The following is a 25,539-nucleotide window of genomic DNA, read 5'->3' on the forward strand; positions in this document are numbered from 1 at the left end:
ACGAGGGTCCGCGTTGAAATAAAGATATTAATTCTGCCGAAACTTCACTGGAATAATCTTTAAGGTTCTAATCAATGAAAGCTTTTGCTTAGTGATATTCCGACGGGAAAAGCTTCATTTTTATGATTATGAATTTTATTGGAGTCTGCGAGGTCATAAAATCGCTTTATTCATTCCTTTTTTTTTTTAATGCATATAATTGCTTTTTTCGTCTCTTTTTTTTAAATACTGAGTATTCGGAAAGTAGCGGATATTTCGATCAAAAAATAACAGAGAAACCGTACGTATTTAGAGCGATGTTTAGTGTGAATCCAATAGGGCCTATACTCCCTCGAAGATTCACAAAAATATAATACTTCCCATTATATATTAAGACGACGCCCTATAGGCGTTCACTGGGTTGCCTGTATCATGTGACAGAGAGCTTAGTACAGCTAAATTTGCAATGTTAGTCAAAAGATAATGGAATATTTCTCAGAAAAGAATGATTTCGTTCAACTCTTCTAAGACGATCTTCTCCCTTAAGGCGTTCTCTACATAATAAAATATTTGCAGGTTCTGCCCTTTTTTAGACCACGAAATAAACAGTTTTGCGTTATGCATGTCACACTACTTTGTGAATTTGAACTTGCGCCATGACGCAACTAGATCAAATATCCCAATGTTCTCAGTCAGAATCACCAATTGATTTTCTTATCTTTTTACAATCCTTTGTTGTTATATTATTTACTGGGGTGGCTGTTTATTTTCCTTGTTAGAAAATGCAGAATTTGCACAATAGTACCCAGAAGTCTTCACGGCACCACCCACTAGTCCTTTGCGGGCATATGATATAGAGATCCAAGTGCAGTAAATGGTATTGTCAGCAAACTTTGTCAAGAATAGGAAAGCATAGCTCTACCTTTCGTGGATCGATATTGCTTATATTACTGATAACGTCTGGTCGAACTTATACAGGCTTATAAGCAACCGAATAGGAATAAATCCTTTTTCACTAAAAAGATTGCCTTATTGTTGAAGATTTAAATCTAGCAAAATATGGATTCAAAAAAAATCTTATGTGGTTAAGATGGAATTCGAACCCACCAAAAGAAATTCAAAAAATGCGATTCTACTTTGCCATACCCCCGAGACATCCGCAGACGACTAAATCCACGGAAAGGAATCCCAAAGAAGTTCATATGGTTTCATTGGAGAAATCGAAAAAGAAAAGGAAAATACTAAACGTAAAAAAACAAAAACAAAATTGACACATCTATTTATTTTTCCGTCATTAAAATGAGGACGTATTCTCAAATTTGATTCTTGGAACATCAACACATTTTATGCTATTACATACAGTTATATCTGGGAGGGGTTTTTGAAATGAACAGAATACCCTCCCCCCTCTCTACAAATGTTCAAACTGCTTGGCCTCAATACTAAAGACACGGTTTTTACGTTCCAAATTTAGGGGCTTATTTTCGGTCGGGCTTAAATTGTGTGAGGGTTGGGTTATTTTCTTTGCTGCACGCGCAGTTTTACGCCATCACAACCCAATATACTAGGTTTGGCCACAATCACGGGAGGGATCTTCGTTTCTGGTGCAACCACAAGAGTGAATCTCTTCAGGATGCGAACCAAAGCGAGCTTCATCTCCATCTGAGCGAATCTCATCCCAATACAATTACGTGGACCTTGACCAAAGGGAAGGTAGGCGTAGGGATCACGTGACGCCTTGGCCTCGGCGCTAAAGCGTTCTGGGTCAAACTTCTCGGGGTCAGGATAGAATTCTGGGTCGCGATGAATGCTGTAGGCTGGAGTGATAACTGGGGTTCCTTTTTTGATGTGCAGACCTTTGATGACACAATCCTTGGTGCATTCTCGTGCGAGAAAGAAACCTAATAAAACAATGGAATGTCAATCGCATGTTTGCCCTGCCAATTACAGTGCAACTACTGTAACTGGGGCCACTTAGAAAAGAGAACCAATTAAAATCTAGAATGAAAACAATGCATTCCAACTTTGGGTGGTCGAGCCAATCAGAAACCAGAATGGTACCCTGATATTATGTGTAAGCATCTCGATAGCCATCATCATTTTCTCGCGAGAATAAAATTATATCTTTGGCAGCAGTTGTTTTCTGCTGGTTGTTGATGGGCTCCGCTACCCAAAGTTAGAATGTATATATCGTATTAATCCTACAGTTTGATTGGTCATCTCAATGTAGGTGGCCCCGGTTTTGGTAGTCGCGATGTAATTAAATTTGACAGTAAGAGAAAATATCAAAATATATATACCATGTACTACTTACCTGGAGGGTAGAGACGAAGTGTTTCCGAGATCACCATATCAAGGTAAGGTAAGGACTGAACGACTTCGTATGATGGTGGCTGATCTTCATCCCTCCACACGTCATCGATTTCCTTCTGTAACTTTTCCTGGAAATCTTGGTTGGTTGCTAGGTGATGGCAAGTTAGTGCCAAGGTGATGCTAGTCGTTTCATAGCCAGCAAAAAGGAATATCATACTCTGGGCGATTACTTCGTATTCTGATAACGTTTTTTGTTCTGCTACGTCTGGTTGGGTGGCACTAAGCATTAAGTCTAGAACATCCTTTGATTGAAAAGACAAATAATGAGGTACAGGAGACAGAAGAGGGGAGGGGAGGGGAGGGGAGGGGGAGGGGAGGGGAGGAGGAGGAGAGGAGAGGAAAGGAGAGGAGAGGAGAGGTTTGAAATAGCTTTATTGGCATGACCTACGATTCACAGATATTGCTAAAGCATTGAACATTAACAGGAATTTTTTTGTTTGTTATATTTTACAAACACATTGTAATAAGAAAAATATCTATATATCTATATATATCTATATGTAAAGTAACATATTTAAAAAAAATAGGTATGAGTATTACAAATATACTAAAATCTTAATTGAATGGTAATAATAATCAAAGATAAATTTATCAAAAGTAATCATTAATACATTACATCAATTATTATGATTCATTCCTAAGAATGAAGCATTTGTATATAAACTTAGAAAAATAAAAAATAACCTTGTCATTGGTAGAGATCATTAAGTTACGAATTAGGTTAAGATCTTTAAAATTGTCAACAGATATTTCAGGTTGTATCATATCAAAAAATCGTCGGCGAATTTCATTATAAAGAGGAGAGGAGAGGAGAGGAGATGAGAGGAGAGGTAAAGGGAGGAGCTCTTTGCTAAAACTTTCTCTTACCTTTCTCGCACTATCTCCCTCTTTTTTTCTTGCTTCAATAATCTTTTCAGTCAAATGAACAAGGTTTTGAAACTGGCCAATGAAAAAACTTGGAAAATATCTCACAAAGTATGATCCAAAAGGTAAAATCCCAACAAATGCGGTGATGAATCTCCTGAAAGGACCTGGGTCAAGACTCTCTCGTGCTGCCTTGAATGCTGGGTCATTGTAATCATTCTGAGCATTGGACTCAATGCCAAAAAATGTTGACAAAATCCCCTCCATTGTCAGACCTTGATGATACCTAAGAATTATATTGAAATATTTGATTTACTAAATCAAAACTTATTGTATATGCTGTGCCCTTTTTATACCCAATGCCCTCTTCCTCCAACAAAAGCTAAATTCTTTTTAGTGGTGCTGTTATTCAACCCTTTGACAGACACCAGATTTTGGCTATGTACAGCTCTGTAAACAAGTAATGATAAAGTACAAATAAACTCTTGACTGTGGACCTAGCTTTCATGATTTTTCCTGTTACAATTTAAAAGACTGGGAACAAAATTTTAAAACTTTTGGTGCTGCAACGTTTATGGTTATAAGCTTTTGGATCACTGTGCATATTTTTTAAAATATATATTGATATACTTTATTGAGTGATTACAGATACATGTAGCTTTTACAAAATGCATAATTATGATAACATTCAAAAACAAAATATGTCTTACATATTTCTTTACAGTGTGACTACTCCAACCAAAGCAACCTTGACAAATTTTATACAAATTAGCCAAACATAAGTAGGAATCTGAACAATAAAATTGCTACAAATCGGACAGATATCCATGGGTTTACATGGCTTGAGAAGACTGCCGGCACCTGTGTTGTAGAATATGAACGTGCTGACACCTAGCAACATGGTGATACTCAAATACTATTGGATAATTTGGAGAAAATTTGTTGAGGTAGCTTTGGTTGGAGTAGTCACACTGCAATATTTTCATCTGAAAAATTAATGTTTTTGTCATCAACATATAAACTAAAGAGTATTCATTAATGATAACTAAATAGACTCACTTGTAAATATCAATAGTCTCCCCAGTCCCTGCCACTTGATCCAGCTTCTTCTCCAGTAGGTCACATGACTTGTTCATCAACGGAATCATCAGTTTCATTTTATGAGCACTGAATGTTGGGGATATTGTGGTACGAATGCGATGCCATGTTTCTCCAGTGGCAATGCTCATCATGACATCAAATGGTTTGGGAATTTCAAAAAAAAGAGCTGAATAATTGCAACAACAACAATAGTAATAATAAATTATAATGAAACTAATATATATGTTAAGAGGAAATTTTTTTCAATAACAAGCAATAATGGCAAAAAGTGCCAAAAACTAGACCTTTGAATGAGTTTTGATCCCAATTTTCGTTTTGGGTTAACACTCAAAACCTTTTTTTAGCAGTTAGAAACTGATGTACTATAATAAAATGCTTTGTTTGAAGCGGTATTTTCAATTGTACAAAGATGTTTTGTTGCATTTGTGTTAGAATGTTGCTTTGTCAGGCTTTTTTATAGAAAATATATGGGAAATAAGCAAATGAAGACCTAAACCTCATTTCCTATTCAAATCTTTGCTTTGGGTTAACACTTTGATCCCACTTTCATCGGTCATCTTCACTTCCAAACAAGTTAAACTTTCTGAATAACAAGATTTTAGCCTTGTACAACAGCTAGCTTTATTGAAGAAAGTAGTTTTTGGCGCTCACTGCTTGAATACGAAAAGAATTCTCTCTTAATCGTAATTACTTAATTACTGTAATTTAAGCTTTCTGTAATTATTACTTTATATCTTAGTACATTTCTTTCTTTTTTTTAACAGACCCAGGGATCATAGAATTAAAGAAGAATTGAAAATGATGAAGAAGAAAAGGCAGGCAGGCAGCAGGCAGGCAGGCAGGCAAAAAAGAAAGAAAGAAAGAAAGAAAAAGAGAAAGAAAAAGAGAAAGAAAGGAAGAAAGGAAGGAAGGAAGGAAGGAAGGAAGGAAGGAAGGAAGGAAGGAAGGAAGGAAAGACCCAGAATGATGAGGGAAATTTAAGTCTTGCAACAGATGGTTTTTTTTTTGGGCGGGGGGGGGGGGGGGGGGGGGGGGAGGACGCATTTGGAATGTCATGTGAAATTAAAATATTCATGGTTATGTAATATATACAGTATGAGTGGCCGTGTTGTATCCGATATACAAACTCGAGGTGTAGCAGACAGTATGTATATTGGATACAATACGGACACGAATACTGTAGATTACTTATCAAACGTCTAGGTTAGTTCCTTTGTGTTTCACTAAAATTTTCAAGATAACAGTGAATCTGGCCAAGAAAATCCATCTGCTCTGTATCTGATTTACAAAACTCTTCACTCTCGTGATTTCTGTTGTGTTTTCCTCATTAATTATTAATGAGTTTGATAAGCGACAATATCATGCTTTTATAAGAAATAAAAACCAATTAATGGAATTATTAACTGGAAGAATGGATTTTAACACCTAATTATCATTGTAATTGAAATGAATTTAGCAAAAAATATGATGTAAATAAATAAAAGAGGATGAATCTTTTCTGACCGGACGATCATGAAAGCTTTGGAACTCTTTCACAAGTATTTCTTTTGTCATTTCTGGGTCCCCAATGAAGAGACTTGACCTCTTGGTGAACAAAAACATCGTAAACAATCGACCATATTTCTTGTAATACTCATCAATGTACAGATGGGTCTGTCCTTTGAGCTTGATTAAGTCCAGAAGGTTGCCCAAGAAAGGCAATGGAGCTGGTCCTGGTAGATCACCTACGAGAGCAAGAACTCTAGAGCGGCGAAAGGGAGCAATACCCCAGATATAGAGAATAAAGGATATGCAAACTGTCAGGGAAATTGCGAACCAGTTTGCTGTTAAGAAGACAAGAAGTGTATTGAAGAAAGCCATGTTGTACAGCTATGATTGCACCATCAAGTCACTTCGATGTCACGGTGTTTTTTTAGGCCGTTATTAAGTCATTGCATGACTTGGCATTGCGTGACTAAAGTATGATTTTAAAAAATCAAAAAATTATTTCCCTCTAAAAGCAACTTAAGAAGGTTGCATGGAAAGAAATGTTTCATATCCGACTTGTATATATTCTCACCCCTCCCTCAACAACTTTGCCCTTGAATTATTTCATCATCTAAAAAAACCCGTGACTTAATTGTGATATATTATTGGTCTACGTCATCATGATCAGTGAGTGGTACCGAGTGGTATTTTTCTTTATTTGGCAAATGACATAACCACAACCCTGACTTAAATAAGAGCGTAGAAGTTTGTGCAGAGTATAAGCTTTTGCAAAGATGTCGCTCCAAGACGCAGCTCTGATATTTTTATCAGCACATTGGTTTTCTATCTCTCTAACCATTTTCATATTGATCCTAGTCTACCGATTGGGAATCGCTCCTTTCCGACGCTCTGCGATTATTGCTGCTGTTGGTGACCTTCCAGGACCGACACCATTACCTTTCGTGGGTAACTTTTTGGATTTTCTGAGGCACAGAGGACAGTTTCATCTGTTGTTAGAAGAGTATTATAAGAAATATGGTGGGCTGTTCACCATGATGTTGTTCGGCCGCACGCCCTCTGTTGTGGTCAGCGATCCTGAAATGATGAAAGAAATCTTCGTGAAAGAGTTCCAAAATTTCCATGATCGTCCGGTGAGTAAGTACAATACATCATACAATGTACCAGATTTGCTAGCATCAGGCTCCACTTTTTGCCATGAATTGATGGGTTGCAAGCATTTCCAAGAGAGTCAAAAGACAAAAGCATGGCGGCCATTGTGGTGCGAGAAATCTTTTGTTAAATGGCACCAACATGGCCGCGATGACGTAACGTGCAATCGAAGAATATCCTAAAAAAATTGAGTCTTACATAATTATGTGCAATGCTATATTTTCCAATCTCGCCCCACCCCCTCCCCCCGCACTTTTGGGGCTCTGCACTATTGCAAGATACATGACAACATAATAAATGTACGATGTATGTGAAAAAATATTTAAAAAATTACACATTGATTTCTTTAGAACATGCTGTCTTATTTATTTAAAACATAATATCTATATTTGTTTGAGTCTGCCAAAGGCGAGCAGATGTAATGGGTAATATGTCATATAGAAGATATTACATGGCGGCATGGAGATATATCATCAATGCTGTATTCTGATCAGTAGAGCTACTGCTAGGCTATAAATTAATAGCCTGCTAGTACTAGTGAAAAGTGCCAGCTTTGAAAACCAAAACATTAATTTAACTTGTAAGTATCTATATATATACCTCACTGACTAGTAGGATTTTACTAAAAAATTAGTCCTCTCTCTCTCATGGCCTATAACGTTGTTCTAGAGCCATCTAATGGTTTTTTTGCAACATATTATGTCTGTTTTTTTTGTAATTTTTTCTGAACATAATTGCTCTTAGAATATATTACAATTGCCCAAGCCATTTGATAGCATGATGACTAGTGCTGTTGGAGAAACATGGCATCGCATCCGTACCACACTCTCCCCAACATTCAGTGCTCATAAAATGAAACTGATGATTCCTTTGATAAACAAGTCATGTGACCTACTGGAGAAGAAGCTGGATCAAGTTGCAGAGACTGGGGAGACTATCGATATTTTCAAGTGAGTACGTGCCGACCTAGGTCATGTTAAAGTACATGCCACTCACTCCTTAACCAATATTTTCAGTATTGATTCTACTCGAGTTGAATATTTTTATATAATTTGAGTGATGCATCTTGGGGATATCAAGGTTTATACTTCCAGTATGCCAATGAGTGTGATGTCATAGTAGGCATTTGGGTTTATTTGTCATCTTTTGTAAATCAAAACGCTGATTACTATGAGAAAACAAATTGGCAATAACCTTTCTATGAACCCTGAGTATGCCAACCATGTTTTATATAAAATGTTTTACTATCCCAGTACATTTTCGTATATTTAATAATGCCTCCTATGACATCACATTCATTAGCATACTGGAAGCATAAACCTTGATATCTCCAAGATGCATTATTCAAAACATTAAAAAATATTTCACCTTTCAACTATTCACTTCATGTAGAATCAATGCTGAAACTATTGATTTACAGGTGAGAGGCATTTTAAGGATGGATTTTCGTTTACTAGCCCTCCCCTTCTCCCCTACCCTGGGGCCCAGAGGTTATTGTATTCTTGCTCCCGCATTAACTCGGCGCTCACTCGTTCAATGTTCCGGGAAAAGCGAATAGAACCTTTGGAGCCCAGGGTACTTCTCCCCTTGATATATACTTTAACATTTATACGATAATCAAGGCTTTGAGAATAAGCTGGTGGCAGTCGAAGCTCTGGTTACTTTTTCTCGTTTTATGAGAACCTTCAGTACTTCCATGTGTCAGATCACACCGAGTCAGCCAATTCAGACTTCTGACATTGTAAAAGGCCTGGATGATGTCATATGCTTCTACCCTACTCCAAAATCAATGTGGTTCCTCCAATAAAACTGCTAGTCTGCTCAGTTGATTCTGGAGAGCAAATTAATTAATGTTGCATACATTTTTATTCTGTTAATTAATATAGTTTTGAGAATAGGGAAGAAGTGAAAACAAGCTACCCACTGGCCTGGTCAGGGATATCTACACTGTAGACTATATCCAGAAAATTACAATTAAATTCATTAATTCTATAATATATTTTTAGGTATCATCAAGCTCTTACAATGGAGGGAATCTTGTCAACATTCTTTGGCATTGAGTCCAATGCTCAGAATGATTACAACGATCCTGCATTCAAGGCAGCACGAGAAAGCTTCCGAAGAGGAGCTTGGCAAAGAATTCTTCTTTTTTTCTTGCTTCTTATGCCTGGTGGTTCATACATTCTGAACCTGTTTCCATCCCTTGTCATTGGTCAATTTATGGGAATTTTTTCCTTGACAAACAAGATTATTGAGGCAAGAAAAAGGAGTGGTCAAAAAAACAGCAAGGTAATTAAATTGTTAAGAGTAGTGAGGGGCTGTGGAGGGGGGGCACCCAGAATAAAAAATGTAAAATAAAAAAAACACGAAAATAGAAACAAACCAATGGAAAAGAAAAACATTTCTATTCATTTTTATTCCTTCCATTTGATTTCTAATATTTTACTTTTTCTTTAATATTGGTTTGACCATTAAGTTATTGTCAATTTATATCAAATTAATTAACTAATTATACAACTTCTCATTAATCCCATACAGGTAACTGTCCAATTATTTTTTTAATTGGACAGGTCTTGTTGATATGGGATTAATTAGGCAGCTATATAATTAATAGGTAATGGGATTTCATGCTCCCCAACCAAGAAATAATTAGACTTGAAAAATTCCTCTGACTGCCAAATTGGACTTGGCCTACGGCATCATCCAATTTTGTCAGTCCTGAATTTTCTTCGTCCAATTATTTCATAATTGGACAGCACGGAGTCCTATTACATATACTAATTAATTATCAAAGATTTTAGGAGGCAATTGCCCCCCTCCCCTTGCCCCCTCCCCTTGCCCCCTCCCCTTGCCCCCTCCCCTTGTCCCCTCCCCTTGTCCCCTCCCCTTGTCCCCTGCATGCCTTGCTATGTCACTGTAGCAGCTGATACAATGAAGGATGGGCAGTAGTATGTGGACTCTAGGATTTTCTTAAAGAGGGGTTTTTGTAATCAAGGGGCATCCACCTGTAAAAAATGCTGAACTAAAAAGAAAAAAAAAGATAGGCACATTCTGTTTTGAAGATGAAATAAAATCTTGCTTTGGGTTTGCATTACCCACAACCCTTCCCCTAGTCCCCACCCCCCTGGACTCAGGATCTTATGTACATTGGAGGAGAGGAGTGCCTACTGTCATTAAATGCTTTTAAAAGAAGGGTAAAGACTGAATCGTTTGGTAGATATTGTTTAAAAAATGTCAATAAAGACCTGTTTGATTTGTATCAAGGGATATATCTAGCCTTCTCTTCCTCATTTCTTAATGCGCGTACCCCTTATAATATGTGATGGAAAAGCGATAGTCCAAGCTAGTAATTTTTGAGGGAAAACTTAGGTGCTTGGCCTTGGAATTGTGGTGATTGCAAAACATCAATAGTGCTGTAATTACTAGCTATATGTGTAAGATTTCTTCCTTATCTTTTACAGGACTTCCTTGACTTGATGTTGACAAACGCGACAAACGAGAGCCTACCAGAAAACAAGAGATTGACCGAAGATGAGGTAATCGCTCAAAGCATGGTGTTTCTGTTTGCGGGGTATGAAACGACCAGTAACGCTCTGGCCATGGTTTGTCATAATCTCATCGCTAACCCTGATGTCCAGGAAAAGTTACAGGAGGAAATCGATGACGTGTGGATTGACAAAGATCAGCCACCATCATACGAAGTCGTTCAGTCATTACCTTACCTTGATATGGTGATCTCGGAAACACTTCGTATCTACCCACCAGGTATACTATCAAACTTGTCTTCTTATAACATTTCCTATTCAAATCCCATTTCATCTTATCCCATTTCCTTTGAGAGAAAAGAGGCTTACCTCGGAACTTGTTCAACTTATTCTTGTGAGACTGAGAAATTAGATCTAAAATAAAGTATCGTTGCTATCTTCAAAATCCTTGTTGCCGTGTTCGGGGGTTTGTGGGTTCACTCTACGATTTGGCGTCGCTCAGCTCATGCATTTCTCTTTTCTAATAGTTTTCGATTCATGGGCATTGCTCAGTCGTGTTTCTAAGATGACAAGCAAACAAGTTTTCACTTCTTTAAACTCTTATAGCTCCAAACAAGAGAATATTAAGTACTTACTTCATATTCTCTTGCTCTAAAAGAAAGTCGATCCCCTTTTCAATTCACATTTTGAAATTTCAGGAAAAACTAATAGAATCTGACGATGGGGTTCAATCGAAATCACATTTTTTGCTCATAATTGGAATAGAACTTTATAAATCGCGTTTACGCGCATTTGATCATAAACACATGCTAATTTGCGCGTTATAAGTAATAAATTATTATAATAATATTATTATAAATTGACGTGAAGGCTACGCCAGCGACGAGTCCTGTCCACTTTTTTAGCCCAATAACATTTCATAATGTTTCTGACCTTCAATATATAAATCCGATCTTCTTCCACTTTCTGACTTTGAATTCTGATTTCTTTAAGCGGTTGCTACTAGCAGAGAATGTAAAAAAGACTGCGTGGTGAAAGGACTTCTCATCAAGAAAGGTACCGCAGTTCTAACCCTAATCTACAGTATTCATCATGACCCTCAATATTATCCTGACCCCGAGAAGTTTGACCCAGAACGCTTCAGTGCCGAGGCCAAGGCGTCACGTGATCCCTACACCTACCTTCCCTTTGGTCAAGGTCCACGTAATTGTATTGGGATGAGATTCGCTCAGATGGAGATGAAGCTCGCTTTGGTTCGCATCCTGAAGAGGTTCACTCTTGTGGTTGCACCAGAAACGAAGATCCCTCCCGTGATGAAGGTACAGACCCTCTTGGGATGTGCAGATGGAATACATCTTCGAGTTGAGCGTCGATAATAAGTTTTAAATTCGAATTTTTTTACAATTTTAACTCACTGCATAAAAATAGTCTAAAATTTCCTAGAAAATGTCAGTCTGCATTTCGCTTTGAACGCAATTACGGCGCCGCAATACTAAGCACTAAACACTTTGCAAACTTTGGTCCTTCATAGCATCTAGATAATTGAAGTGGTTATCGTATGAGTGGGAAACATACACTGACTTACAACACGTACACGGTTACGGTACGACATGCCCCAACATTGAAATGGCTTCCTATTGGCTTCCAGTAGTTCATTCAATTACGACGTGTAGTTATCGCTAGGGTAAGATACGGTAAGGCTACAATACACACGCATGTTAGTTTCGAAACTCAGACTTTTTATCTCTCTATAATTAAACTTTTGTCCGCAAAGAACAAACTGCTGGTTTTTGTATAATTAAAAAGAGAAGAGAAGAAAATAAAACTTAAATTTTATGTGGTGGTACGGGAAGTCGTTGCTGAGTCTCCCTAGCCAGAGGCTAATGCGGTTTAAGTACACACACTGAACTCTAAACTCACTTGTTGATTTTGGAGAAGGGCGGAAAACTGGAGAGCCCGCCGTAGAAAAACTTTCTTGGCAAGAAGAGAACAACTCGTCAAACAAACTATTTAGATTTGTCTCCGCAGGAATCGAACCCACGACCCGATCCATACGGTAGTACCCTGTAGGACTCGCCCAGGGGCAGATCCGGGGTGGGTTACTTGTCATCCCCCTAGCCTCTTCTCCTATTAGCACGCGCAAACAAACACAATTTTATTACTGTACGGCATTTATTTGGATAACCTTTCACTCGGTTGACTCATAGTTAATAGAGGGGAATGGTTATGAAACCTATTGTTATATGTCTTTGTTCACTTTTTTCAAGCGTGACAGTGCACAATCCTTTGTTTTACCATTGTTTTACCATCGTTGGCAATGGCTGAGCGAACAGACCAAAATCTTTCTTTTGGCTGCTAGTTCAAAATACTTAAAGATTTATAAGAGATATTTGAATATTCCTTACACCAATCCCGTACACAAAGTTTATGTTTACTTATTTTGCTATTTCGGATGTACATAAATCAAACATTGTGCACCGTCAAGACCGGTTCAACATCAAAAGCGAACAAAGACCTGATAACAATAGGTTTCCTAACCATTCCCCTCTATTAACTATGGTTGACTTGAGCTCTTGAATTAAATTTCCGTTGACGCCATATTTTCACTTCCATGGCATGCTAGCAGAGTCTATTTTCTGTTTGGTTTTGGTGGAATGAGAAAAATAGACTCTGCCGATGTTGGATGTTATACTTGTCGCGTCTGCGTGGCGTAACTTAGCAACGCGCTGTCATGATTTTGACAGGCATTCTCGTCATTTGCTTACGGAGACTACATGTACCAGGGTTAAAAACCTTTTTTAAAACTGGTTTCGTTAGTCCATGTTTGTGGACGACGGTGTATCAAAGGAAATGCTCTACATCTCCCTCCTCCCCGCCTAAAAGAAGGGAGAGAAAGAGGAGAGACTCTGATAGGACTAGAAGGGAATATTTTCATACGTTTCCCGCCTTTTTGTGTTTTCGCAAGCGCTTGGGCAAAAAATAGATTTTTGACAAAACTGCTTAATGTCTTTGATCAAATCTCCCTCATAGTACCGACAAACTCACATTTTTGTCCAGAAGGCTCTCAATAGGTGGGCGTGCGAAATTCGTTTGGTTGATCGGTTACGTGTATAAAATTGCCAAAAAAGCACACCAACGTTTATAAACATTACGTCATACATATATATATACGACTCATTACGTCATACATGCATATAGACTAATTCTCTAGCTTGTGAATAGTCTCCCTTGCGCACGTCAAGGCTATAGATTTTCTCAGTCGTGGCTTTTATACCAGAACTCATCTAAAAATGCCTTTTTTGCAACCAATTCTGACCTTTATATCAGCTCACTGGCTCTCTATTTCTGTTATTACGATCGCTATATCGTTCTTTCTGTACAGAAAAGTTATCTATCCGTTCAAACGCTCTACCATCGTTGCTGCTGTTGGTAACCTTCCTGGACCGTATCCATTACCTCTCGTTGGAAACGCGCTCGACTTGTTTAAACACAAAGGACAGTTCGAGCTGTTGTTAGATGCGTATTATAAGAAGTATGGGAGTCTATTTACTATGATAATGTTCAGTACGAAACCTTCTGTCGTCGTTAATGACCTCGAAATGGCGAAGGAAATACTCGTCAAAGAGTTTCAAAGCTTCCATGATCGACCGGTGAGTAAATTTTCAAGGATTGAAGTTTTGTAATACTGACTTAAAAATATCTCACAAATCCACTTATTGTATCGTCATTCATTAGACTCAGTGCAGCCATTCTTATTAGTGTCGTCACGCAACGCTCCCTACAGACTATTAAACGGCTGCTTCATGTATATTCGAACAACAACCAATCAACTTTCGGGTTATATATTTAGAGCTGAAACTCGATGTTCTAAATTGAGTAGCCTCCTAAAGGCAAGTCCTAATTGCTGGTTTTCAATCATTTCCAAGAGAATGAAGTAACAAAAGACTACCGCGGCCATGTTAGGGACTAAGGGACGGATGGGGGGTTGGGCAAAAAAACCCCAAAAAAATCGAGAACAGCTTTAAAGAGTGAAAAAAAAAAAAATGTGCATAAGAAAAATGCCAGAAAAAAATTCCAAAAAAAATTCCTGCACAGTCATGAGGCATAAAGAAAATTCCTGCACAAAATAAATTCCTCAACCCCCCCCCCCTCCCCTCCCACCTCAAAAATCTAATGTTCCGTCCCTAATGACGAATCTTTTGTTAAATTCATCCAACATGGCAACTGTGAAAATCAATAGTGTCTGTCACGCAATGTTTCACAGACCGTATGGGACTTCTATGTAGAAGGCTACTGATTAAGTCCACTTTTCCTGATCCTTTTGCTTCTTCTGATGACAGACGCATGTACCATTTGTGGAAAGTCAAAGTTTGCTGCTCTTCTCTTACCATTAGCAAAAGAAATTCCAACCGGATAAATATTAGTTTGATAGTAAGCACCTAAAATATTCCAATTTTAATATTTGGCATGTTTCTACATATCTCCATCTCCCAGACTTATTCATTTCTATCTTTCTTCTTTCCCCCAGGTTATTTTAAGTTTGCCCAAGCCATTTGATAGCATGATGACTACTGCTGTTGGAGAAACATGGCATCGCATCCGTACCACACTCTCCCCAACATTCAGTGCTCATAAAATGAAACTGATGATTCCATTGATAAACAAATCATGTGACCTACTGGAGAAGAAGCTGGATCAAGTGGCAGGGACTGGAGAGACAATTGATATTTACAAGTGAGTATAATCAATTCCACCTCTATAAATTATTGCACTGGGACAATAGAGGTGAAGTCCTTTCTTATCTCAGTATTCTCTACTTTCACATCCCCACAATGCCTTGCGTCTTTGGGGGGTAACCAATCAAAAAACTGTCCCAAATTGAAAGGTTTCTTAATTGAATTTATACTATAACTGCTTTTATCTGTACAATGCTGATTATCAGTTTATTTGAAGTTATTTTTGCATGTACAGATAATGAAGAGTTTTGGTCTTACAGAAAATGTATTGACTTACGAAAAAATGTTTAAAATTTACCTTAAACGTCTTCAAGCTTCTATCTTTTTCTGTTTTTTACTTCTTCATTTTATTTTTGGATACCAAACAAGGTATTGTCAATATTGTCTGATCAGCCTTCAGCAAAATAAGTGGGTTTTTACCCTCTGGTTACCCCCCAAAGACGCAAAGTATTATGGGGATGTGAAAGTAGAGAATTTCAAAATTATTTCATGTCTTGACATTCTAAGCCCCCCCCCCCCCCCGACTCAATTTGGTTTGCCTCCATCAAGGTTAGTAAACTGTTGATAATCAGGGGGATGCAGGAATTAGAGAAAGGTTGGAGGGGCAGAAAACTTCGGTATTAAAGAAACCTTTTGACGGATCAAAATAAAAAGGGGGCACCAGGGCCCCCCTTAAAATAACTCCACCCATGACTGTTGTGAGGTTGTGAATCTTTTGGGAGTGGGTTGCTATGGTGACACTGATTTTCATAGACATTTACCATTGTAGTTCTGATAATCACACAATTTAATGACCTGGCATTCAAAGAATTTTTTATATTTTTTAAAAAAAGATATTTTCAAGGTCTTACAATGGAGGGAATGTTAGCAACATTCTTCGGTATCGAGTCCAATGCTCAGAATGATTACAATGACCCAGCATTCAAGGCAGCACGACAGAGTCTAGAGCAAGGCGGTTTTCAAAGAGCACTCATCTTTTTTTTATTCACTATTCCTGGTGGCTTGAAGATTATGGAGTGGTTTCCAAGTATTATTGTCAGCCATATGAGGAACATTGTTTCTTTGTCAAACAAAATTATTGAAGCCAGAAAGAAAAGTGAGCAAAGGAATGTTAAGGTAATTCAGAGACTGCAGTTTCATTGCCATTTTCACAATATTGTCCAATTTCACTATGATGTCACTGCTTGTTTATTAATGGGGACAGAATAATAAAGGATGATAATAATTTTACTCTGCAACTACGTACATTGATTGATAGCTCTGATATGTTTGCAGTTTTTAACATTTTATAAGCTGTCGATGTACTATGATATATACTGTATTTGGTAAACATTACAATTTTGACCCCTGGATCTTATAATTAAAGTCAATGATTAACCGTTTCAACCTGAGAATTTTTTTTTCAATTTGGTGTGCATGTTCTCCTTCCATATTTTTAGAGAAAAGTTCTTGACTTTCATTGTAAAATATCTTTATATGCAGAGTCACTTAAAGTGCTTCTATTTCGGATATTGTCAGGAAGCACAGAGCTTTCAATCATGTCATGGAAATGTCCTTAATTGAAATGCACCAAATTAAAACCTATTTCTTTCACAACAACAACCACCCAATGTCATAAGAGGGAGTGTATTGTTCACATTGCTCGTTTTTCTTTAAAGGACTTCCTTGACTTGATGTTGACAAGCACAGAAAACGAAAGCTTACCAGAAAACAAAAGACTAACAGAAGATGAAGTGATTGCCCAGAGTATTATATTTTTGATGGCTGGATATGATACAACTAGTAACACTCTGGCCATGGTTTGTCATAACCTCATCACTAACCCAGATGTCCAGGAAAAGTTACAGGAGGAAATCGATAAAGTGTGGAGTGATGAAGATCAGCCACCATCATACGAAGCCGTTCAGTCATTACCTTACCTTGATATGGTGATCTCGGAAACGCTTCGTCTCTACCCACCAGGTACCTTAAAAGCACTTAAAAAAATAATTCACCACTGAGTGCTTGCATTTCTCTTTTGTGAAATTCCAGCATGAAATTTTACAATTTATTTATTATATGGGACACTTCCCCCTAACTGCCCTCCCCCCCCCCCCCCCATTCCCCCCCCCCCCCTCTGCCATGGTGTGCATGGTTTCACATTTAAATGATTTGACTTACTTTTATTATTCTTGGTGACTAGAAATCTTGTCCCACAGCCTGCGCTCCTCTTGCTGACCACAGCTAAGCAGGAACTTTTAATGAGACACTGCTAGCTGCTCAACATACCCACAATTGACGGTTCCCAATCATTCCCAATGTCCTCCAACATGGCATGCATGTTGGTAGTATTACTGTGCAACTACTGTAACTGGGGCCACTTAGACATTTGGACAAGAGAACCAATTTAAAAAAACAATACATTCCAACTTTGTATCAGAAACCTAGACTGCATGATAATTGTAATTTGACCCTGATGTTCCGTGTAATCAACTAGATAGCGATCATTATAAAAAGATTTGTTGAAAGAATATTGTTTTCTCAGTGCTGATTTCTGATTGGCTCCACTGCCTACAATTTGATTGGTTCTTGCTGTATAAATGGCCTGGTTATAGTAGTTGCACTGTAAAAAAAAGAAGATGAGAAACCTTGTTTAATACCACAAACATGTCTACAATGACGTCACATGCGCATGAAGAATCCCTAAAGATTAAATTCTGATGTCTTTAGGAACTGCTATCGTTAGAGAATGCAGCAAAGACTGTGTTATCAAAGGGCTACCCATCAAGAAAGGAATTCAAGTACTAATCCTACCTTACAGTATTCATCGTGACCCTCAATATTATCCTGACCCCGAGAAGTTTGACCCAGAACGCTTCAGCGCCGAGGCCAAGGCGTCACGTGATCCCTACACCTACCTTCCCTTTGGTCATGGTCCACGTAATTGTATTGGGATGAGATTCGCTCAGATGGAGATGAAGCTCGCTTTGGTTCGCATCCTGAAGAGGTTCACTTTTGTGGTTGCACCAGAAACGAAGATCCCTCCCGTGATGAAGATTAGGGCCGTTTTTGGGTGTGCCGAGGGTATACATCTTCGGGTTGAGCGTCGGCAGTAAAATGAATAGACCAGTTTCGAATTTCAAATTACCGCTGCGTTCCTTGATTACAGACTCATTTGCAAAGGGTTAGCCTCGTATCAGTGTTTAAATATTCACAAATACCAACGGTAAAGTAAAGAATGCACAACTTCAACAATACAAACACAAAAACTCGACGGACCTTGACTGGAACACGAGAATATTCTGCACAAAATCGAGGCTAAGCCTGAGTAAATGAGTCTGTAATCAAAAAAACACAGCGGTATTTGGAAATCGAAACGGGTCTATTGCTGAGTTGGATGCTTGGAGCGGGTTAAGTTTGATTGCTTTCTACTGTTTGGGCTGCCAATGTAAGCACGGTTTCTATTCGGACTAATTCCCCACGCGGAAAAACGTGAAAACAGGCAACCCATTCATTAAAAAAGGAGACTGCTACTTTAATAGTTTTAATAGGATTCACCGTTTTTCAAAGATACACTATCTATAGAGTAAGCTAGTTACTGAAAAATCTTCCACAGGCAGCAAAGTTTGGAATTTTCTCATTTTTCTTTCCCTGGGTACTGCAGTTTTCCATATTCTGCGAACTTAGGCATTTCAACGGCTTGCTGTGAAATTGGTTTATCACTGACATCAGTCGAGAACATAGAAGGTACCAACTGATTATTTTTGATTGACGGCAGCGAACTACCAAGATTTCTGTGTGCAGCTTGTAACTACCAATATTGCAGAATATGGAAAACCACAGTAAATATTTTCCCATAAAAAGTTTAATTTCTATGTTGTGGCATTTTGTTGTTGTATTCTTGTTGGTGGTGCCGTTGATGTGGATTCGTTCTAGGCTACTCATTTGTCAGCTCTCCCAAATCCAAAATGGCGAACCCTTCAGAGCTAACTATTCGTCTGATACGCACATCACATGCTTGACGTCATGCCGAACAGCGAAGAGAGTAGCCTGTGCCTGTGCCTGGGGATGGGACAATGATTGATAAGGATTTGTTGAGGTGGTAATCATGAAATTAATACCATGGCACACGACACGATAGAGAAACTGCTATTTTAACATGATATGCACAATTTACTGAACTTTCTTTCATTGGCCTAGTAAAATCACTAACTCTATAACAAAAACATTCTAAAAGATAGAAAGCGATTGATAACCTAAATATAAAACACATTTACAAAATTACCAATGTCGTCTTTAAGTCTCGTCTGCACGAATTCCAAGCTTTGTAATCGCCATTTCCCTCAATGCTTTGCGATCAATCTTTCCTGATTTTGTAGCTGGAAAACTCTCCATGACCATTGTATATTTTGGCTTCAACGACAGCCCTTGCTCGTCCACTGAACACTTTAAATCCCATTTTTCAAACACGTTTCCATCCACTGACCTTCCACTTTTAGGGATAACGCATGCGCACAGCTCTTCGTACAGCCGTGCATCCGGGACACCAACCACTAGAACACTATGTACATCCGGATGTTTGACTAGGATTTGCTCAATTTCTGCTGGGTAAATTTTGACAGTAGCTCGCTTTATCACATCGGTTTTTCTCCCAAAAATTCTGATTCTGCCTACTTCATCGATGTATCCGAGATCTCCTGTGTGTACCCATCTAGTGGGAGATATAACTTTGGCCGTTTCGTCAGGATCATTTAGGTATTCTAAGAATGTCGTCGGAGAACGTAATGCTATTTCACCCACTGTACCTAGCGGGACAAGCTTGTTGGTTTTATCAATGATTTTGACTTCATAAGGTGGTAGAATTTCCATGGGAATGTGAGCTTCATCCTCGATGACTGTATTTGGCAGAAAAACTCGAAGTGCCATAGCGCTTGTGCCGCATTCGGATAAAGTATACACTAAAATCAGCTCGCAGTGCGGAAATACGACCTTTAGCCTTTTAATGTCAGATACAGGAACGGTCTGCCCTCCAAAACCGAGGCTTTTTAAGCTACTTAGATCATAATCTTCTACTCTTGGACAACGCAGCATGTCTTTCATAAAGTACGGCATCAACAGCGCACTTGTGCACTTCTCGTCTTGAAGAATCTTCAACACAAAATCAATGTCTCCTTCTTTAGTGGATTTGTTTGACGGGACAGCTACAGTTGTATTACCATTTACCATTACCAAGAGAATGGATACAAGGCCTCCAATCCAGCAAAATGGCCTATCGTTGAAATATCGAGAAGGTTCACCTACGGATAACAAACCATTAACTAGCGCGTGTTGTGTTAGTTGAACAGCTTTTGGTCGACCAGTACTGCCAGACGTCAGCGTAACTGTAACTGGTTCATCAAACTGTACTTCTTCCTGTCTTCTCCAAACTTCGTCTACGCCAAGCTCTTTGCCTTGACTAAGGAGGTCGCTGTAATTTCTGCAGTTGGGGTGTGTTTTATCGGTGTCAGATCCAATAAATACGACAGGCCCTATGTCTGTTTGAATACCTCTTATGTCAAATGAATTCATCGAGTCTACATGCATGATGAATCCATGGCAACCGAGACGTTTCATGTAAGCAACAACTTCATCAGCAGGCCGTCCGTGCACAGGTAATAATATGGTGTTGACTCCAATCCGAAGAAGTGCAATGTAACATACCACAAACTCAACCTGCTTTGGGACCATATGGACAACCTTTTGGCCTCGCTTCCATCCAAGACGTAGAAACGAGGCAGCTAGGGCTAGAGACATTTCTTGGATCTGGCTAAAAGTGCAAAAAAAACACGTCAGTTGGTTAGTAAACGTTTTACACAAAAAGCGTCCAGAAACATAGAAAACCCAATTGGTTGGCTCAGTTGGTATAGAATTGCCCTATTTCACTATGACGTCACATCAAAACAATCTATTGTTTAAACACAAAGGATCATGGTCGTCGGAGGGGGTCAAATCAACGCAAATTCACCGAAAATTGTTCTAAAACCTGTATCAATCCACGAAGAGAAGTAGAAAGGCCAGCAAACGCTCAGAATATTTTTTAGTACATATTAACACATTATATCTGAAAACCAGGCCATTTTAGATTAAACAAATTTTGTTGAATTTTCTATTGGATTTGGCGATTCTATCCCCCACATAAACAAGCAGTGACGTCATTGTAAAATAGGGTAATTGATCTGTTGCAATTATCAGACCTACCGGAATGTATAAGAAGACCGCTGGCCAGTAACAGCGTAGAACACAAAGGCATCGCGATCTGGATGCTCGTTCGCGTGAGCATCAAAGAGCTGTGGCAAGGTTTTGGCTTCCATTGGACGAAGTGGGGGTTTATGGATGTAACTCATATTGTTGGTTTGAGATGCCATGTGGGTACTGCGTGTACAGAAAATCAGCGTGTACAGTAAAAGATGACTTTGAAAGGCCTTTATTTTGGGGAATAAGGGTGGATTGATCTCAGACCACGTGTCATTCTCTTGTGAGTAAGATTCTTTGTTTGAGTTGTATCCATATTCATGTGTTTTCGCATTTGCAACCATTAAACAAAGAAATGGTTGAGAGAATGACACATGGTCTTGAGAATAAGATTCTTTATTTGAATTGTATCCATATTCATGTATGTTTTCGCATGAGCAACCATTAAACAAAGAAATGATACTCTAGAGAATGACACATGGTCTTGAGAATAAGATTCTTGGTTTGAGTTGTATCCATATTCATGTGTGTTTTCGCATGTGCAACTGACCATTAAACGAAGGAATGATAATCCAAGAAATGACACTTGTCTGAAATCGGAAAGCATTTTTAGAGAATAGACCTTTTCATCTATACTTCAGCCATCTTGAATGATCTATTGTTTTCATTAAGCACCGGTGGCATGCGCTGCTAATGCGCCGCCTCTCACCAATGCGGCCCGAGTTCGAGTCCTGCCGATCTCGTTGCCGTATGTGAGTAGAGTTGTTTGTTGGTTCTCTCCTGTGCTTCGAGGGTTTTTCTCCGGGTTCTCCGGTTTTCCTCCCTCCTCAAAAATCAACTACCAAATTCTAATTCGATCTTTGGAGTTTCATCTAGTTTGGAGCCTAGCTCTGTTGTGATTGTCCCACGCTGTGATACAACAGCAAAAGCTAGTAGATTTTTTTAAGATTATGGGATGCGGAGGGTTAACGCCTTTCAACGAGAAGCACATCTTAAAAGCAATTGCATTTGCTTGTAGTGAGACAAATATGTGAAATACCAAGACTTCATTTCCAAACCGGAATCCCCCCACTCTATGCTTTATACATATTCTACGTTTTTAATTAATAATAATTAACTTTGTTTATAGAGGATAACACTTGACAGTAATTCAACTGATAAACTCGTGGTCCTCTGTTAACGCCTCTAGTTAATTAGGGACGGGACCGCCATTAACGTGATCATCCGAGCCACGTGAAGGTCTAACCATTTGCAGATGTAATTACAAAGGCAGCACCTTCTCCTCAGTTGTTTTAAGACCCTGAGTGTTGGTCCGGCCGAGGCTTGAACCACGACCTCCTGCACAACAGACCGACGCTCTTACCAACTGAGCTAGCCGGGTGGCGGTGGCGGGTTTTGACCCCTCGACATTCAATAATTCAAGATGGCCGCCACAGTAAAAAAGTCTATTGAAACAGATAGATTTCAAAAACGTAAATTTTCATTTCAAAATTAATTAATTAATTAATTAATTATTTCGTTTGTTCGTTACTTCGTATTCGTAATATAGAATGACGTCACAAAGCGTAATCAGCTCTTGGCCTGCCTCAGTGTCGGGGTCATATCGTTGACATCGTTCGTTACAGTCAAACCACCTCAAGCGTGAATCGAACAAGTAGATGTCATATAAATGACTTCATTTTTGCATTCTTGATTTCTTCATTCGATTCAAACATTCGACATTGAAAACGAATCTTCAATATTAAAAAAATAATAATAATAGTTTGAAAATTCGATTAACTTGGCTTGTGGCAACTCTTGTTTATAGCAGAAACGAAAGGTAAGTCATTAATATTACATATTCACGAAAAGTTGCTCTCGCATTTCAGCTGCATCTATGCTTGGCTTATGTAGATGATAGGCTTTGAAGATTCGAGAATAATGAATATTCGAGAATCGAATAATGAGATCAAAAATCCAAAAATAAAGTCATTAGTGACCTCTCCCCTACGGGGCAATTAGAAGTTCAGAAAATTTCTGATTTATTATATATGTACCATGTCATCGCTTTTTTTCTGAACATCTTTTATCGTAATATATACATACGACATTCAACGTTCAGAAATTTCTGAACATCTCTTATCGTAATACATATATACGACATCCAACGTTCAGAAATTTCTGAACATCTCTTATCGTAATATATATATATATGACATTCAACGTTCAGAAATTTCTGAACATCTATTATCGTAATATATATACGACATTCAACTTTCAGAAATTTCTGAACATCTCTTATCGTAATATATATATATACGACATTCAACTTTCAGAAATTTCTGAACATCTCTTATCGTAATACATATATACGACATTCAACGTTCAGAAATTTCTGAACATCTCTTATCGTAATATATATATACGACATTCAATGTTCAGAAATTTCTGAACATCTATTATCGTAATATATATATACGACATTCAACGTTGAGAAATTTCTGAACATCTATTATCGTAATATATATACGACATTCAACGTTGACAAATTTCTGAACATCTAATATCGTAATATATATATACGACATTCAACGTTCAGAAATTTCTGAACATCTCTTATCGTAATATATATATATATACGACATTCAACGTTCAGAAATTTCTGAACATCTCTTATCGTAATATATATATATATATACGACATTCAACGTTGAGAAATTTCTGAACATCTCTTATCGTAATATATATATATACGACATTCAACTTTCAGAAATTTCTGAACATCTCTTATCGTAATATATATATATACGACATTCAACTTTCAGAAATTTCTGAACATCTCTTATCGTAATATATATGTATACGACATTCAACTTTCAGAAATTTCTGAACATCTCTTATCGTAATACATATATACGACATTCAACTTTCAGAAATTTCTGAACATCTCTTATCGTAATATATATATACGACATTCAATGTTCAGAAATTTCTGAACATCTCTTATCGTAATATATATATACGACATTCAACGTTCAGAAATTTCTGAACATCTATTATCGTAAAACATATATAGAATGTATGTCAATGTTAATGTTAATGTTAATTAATTCAATGTTAATGTTCATTCAATTAGAATTACAAATATCGAATGACTCTTTAGTATGTCTAGAATGTGTTCCCAAATTCATAGTTAATTGTCCTGATCCTGGGTCTGTGATCCCTAATCCCATATACCTTGTTATGATCTTGTAAGTCAGATTCATATAAAAAACAATCAGAGAACAGTGGAAAAGGGTTCGCGGTAGTCTTTAATTGAACATAAGCTTAACACTTCTCTAAATAAAACTCCTAAATATACTCACTCTTTCACGGATTCGGATTTTTTTTAAATTCTTGTAAAAGATATTCAGAAATTTCTGCATCTTGATTGTTCTATATATATATTACGATAAGAGATGTTCAGAAATTTCTGAAAGTTGAATGTCGTATATATATATTACGATAAGAGATGTTCAGAAATTTCTGAAAGTTGAATGTCGTATATATATATATTACGATAAGAGATGTTCAGAAATTTCTGAACGTTGAATGTCGTATATATATATTACGATAAGAGATGTTCAGAAATTTCTGAAAGTTGAATGTCGTATATATATGTATTACGATATTAGATGTTCAGAAATTTCTCCTTTTTATAGTACAGATATAATTGTTTAGAAATTTTCTGAAAATATGTATTCCCACCTCTACGTGTTGTGAGTTTGGTTTTAAAAAGAATCAGTCTTGCCGATGAATTGGTTAAAAAATATGCAGTAATCTTGAATTATTTTTATACTTACTTTATCTCCAGAAACTTTGACTCAGCCTCGGTTGTTTATCAAGAATTCTTGGAAAGAAGTCCCCTCGCTGCGAGGTGAAATCGATGCTTGTTGTGTGCAGTCAGTTGAAAAACGCCGCCCCAGTCTCCTTAGGCATATCAATTTCAGATTTGATATATACTGGCTAAACAGGTTTTGATGTGCAAGCCTGTCAACAGAATATTTGTTGAATAAGCAAAATGGCCGAAAATTTATCAAAATACTTTTTTGAAAGGGCAGTTTCTTAGCAACCGCCACGTGTGATAAAATACTAAATAACTTCTGCAGACTTTAGAGTTACGTGACTTTAATCTC

The 25,539-nt window shown here is 37.7% G+C and overlaps 4 protein-coding genes across 4 annotated transcripts; 2 read left to right on the top strand and 2 right to left on the bottom strand.

Moving 5' to 3' along the window:
• Positions 1–1,242: 1,242 nt before the first annotated feature.
• Positions 1,243–6,399, bottom strand: LOC116289344 (cytochrome P450 3A2). Its single transcript, XM_089033418.1, has 5 exons — positions 5,826–6,399; positions 4,276–4,483; positions 3,220–3,502; positions 2,294–2,594; positions 1,243–1,880 (listed from the first exon to the last, which is right to left on the bottom strand). Exons 1-5 carry the CDS (start codon positions 6,175–6,177, stop codon positions 1,495–1,497), a joined length of 1,530 nt encoding a protein of 509 aa, XP_088889544.1. The 5' UTR covers positions 6,178–6,399; the 3' UTR covers positions 1,243–1,494.
• A 104-nt stretch (positions 6,400–6,503) lies between these two features.
• On the top strand, positions 6,504–12,275 carry LOC116289345 (cytochrome P450 3A2). The gene is made up of 5 exons (XM_089033417.1): positions 6,504–6,935; positions 7,699–7,904; positions 8,961–9,243; positions 10,416–10,719; positions 11,433–12,275. Exons 1-5 carry the CDS (start codon positions 6,579–6,581, stop codon positions 11,813–11,815), a joined length of 1,533 nt encoding a protein of 510 aa, XP_088889543.1. The 5' UTR covers positions 6,504–6,578; the 3' UTR covers positions 11,816–12,275.
• A 1,356-nt stretch (positions 12,276–13,631) lies between these two features.
• On the top strand, positions 13,632–19,438 carry LOC116289350 (cytochrome P450 3A8). Its single transcript, XM_031696241.2, has 5 exons — positions 13,632–14,089; positions 14,968–15,173; positions 16,009–16,291; positions 16,834–17,137; positions 17,885–19,438. Exons 1-5 carry the CDS (start codon positions 13,730–13,732, stop codon positions 18,268–18,270), a joined length of 1,539 nt encoding a protein of 512 aa, XP_031552101.2. The 5' UTR covers positions 13,632–13,729; the 3' UTR covers positions 18,271–19,438.
• On the bottom strand, positions 19,089–25,303 carry LOC116289349 (medium-chain acyl-CoA ligase ACSF2, mitochondrial-like). Its single transcript, XM_031696240.2, has 4 exons — positions 25,207–25,303; positions 21,392–21,565; positions 19,440–20,960; positions 19,089–19,216 (listed from the first exon to the last, which is right to left on the bottom strand). Exons 2-3 carry the CDS (start codon positions 21,556–21,558, stop codon positions 19,451–19,453), a joined length of 1,677 nt encoding a protein of 558 aa, XP_031552100.2. The 5' UTR covers positions 21,559–21,565; positions 25,207–25,303; the 3' UTR covers positions 19,089–19,216; positions 19,440–19,450.
• Positions 25,304–25,539: the final 236 nt, after the last annotated feature.

The sequence above is a fragment of the Actinia tenebrosa genome, unplaced genomic scaffold, assembly GCF_029948245.1.
Source record: "Actinia tenebrosa isolate PJP-AT-01 unplaced genomic scaffold, QUT_ActTen_1.0 PGA_scaffold1__47_contigs__length_23844297, whole genome shotgun sequence".
NCBI lineage: Eukaryota > Metazoa > Cnidaria > Anthozoa > Actiniaria > Actiniidae > Actinia > Actinia tenebrosa.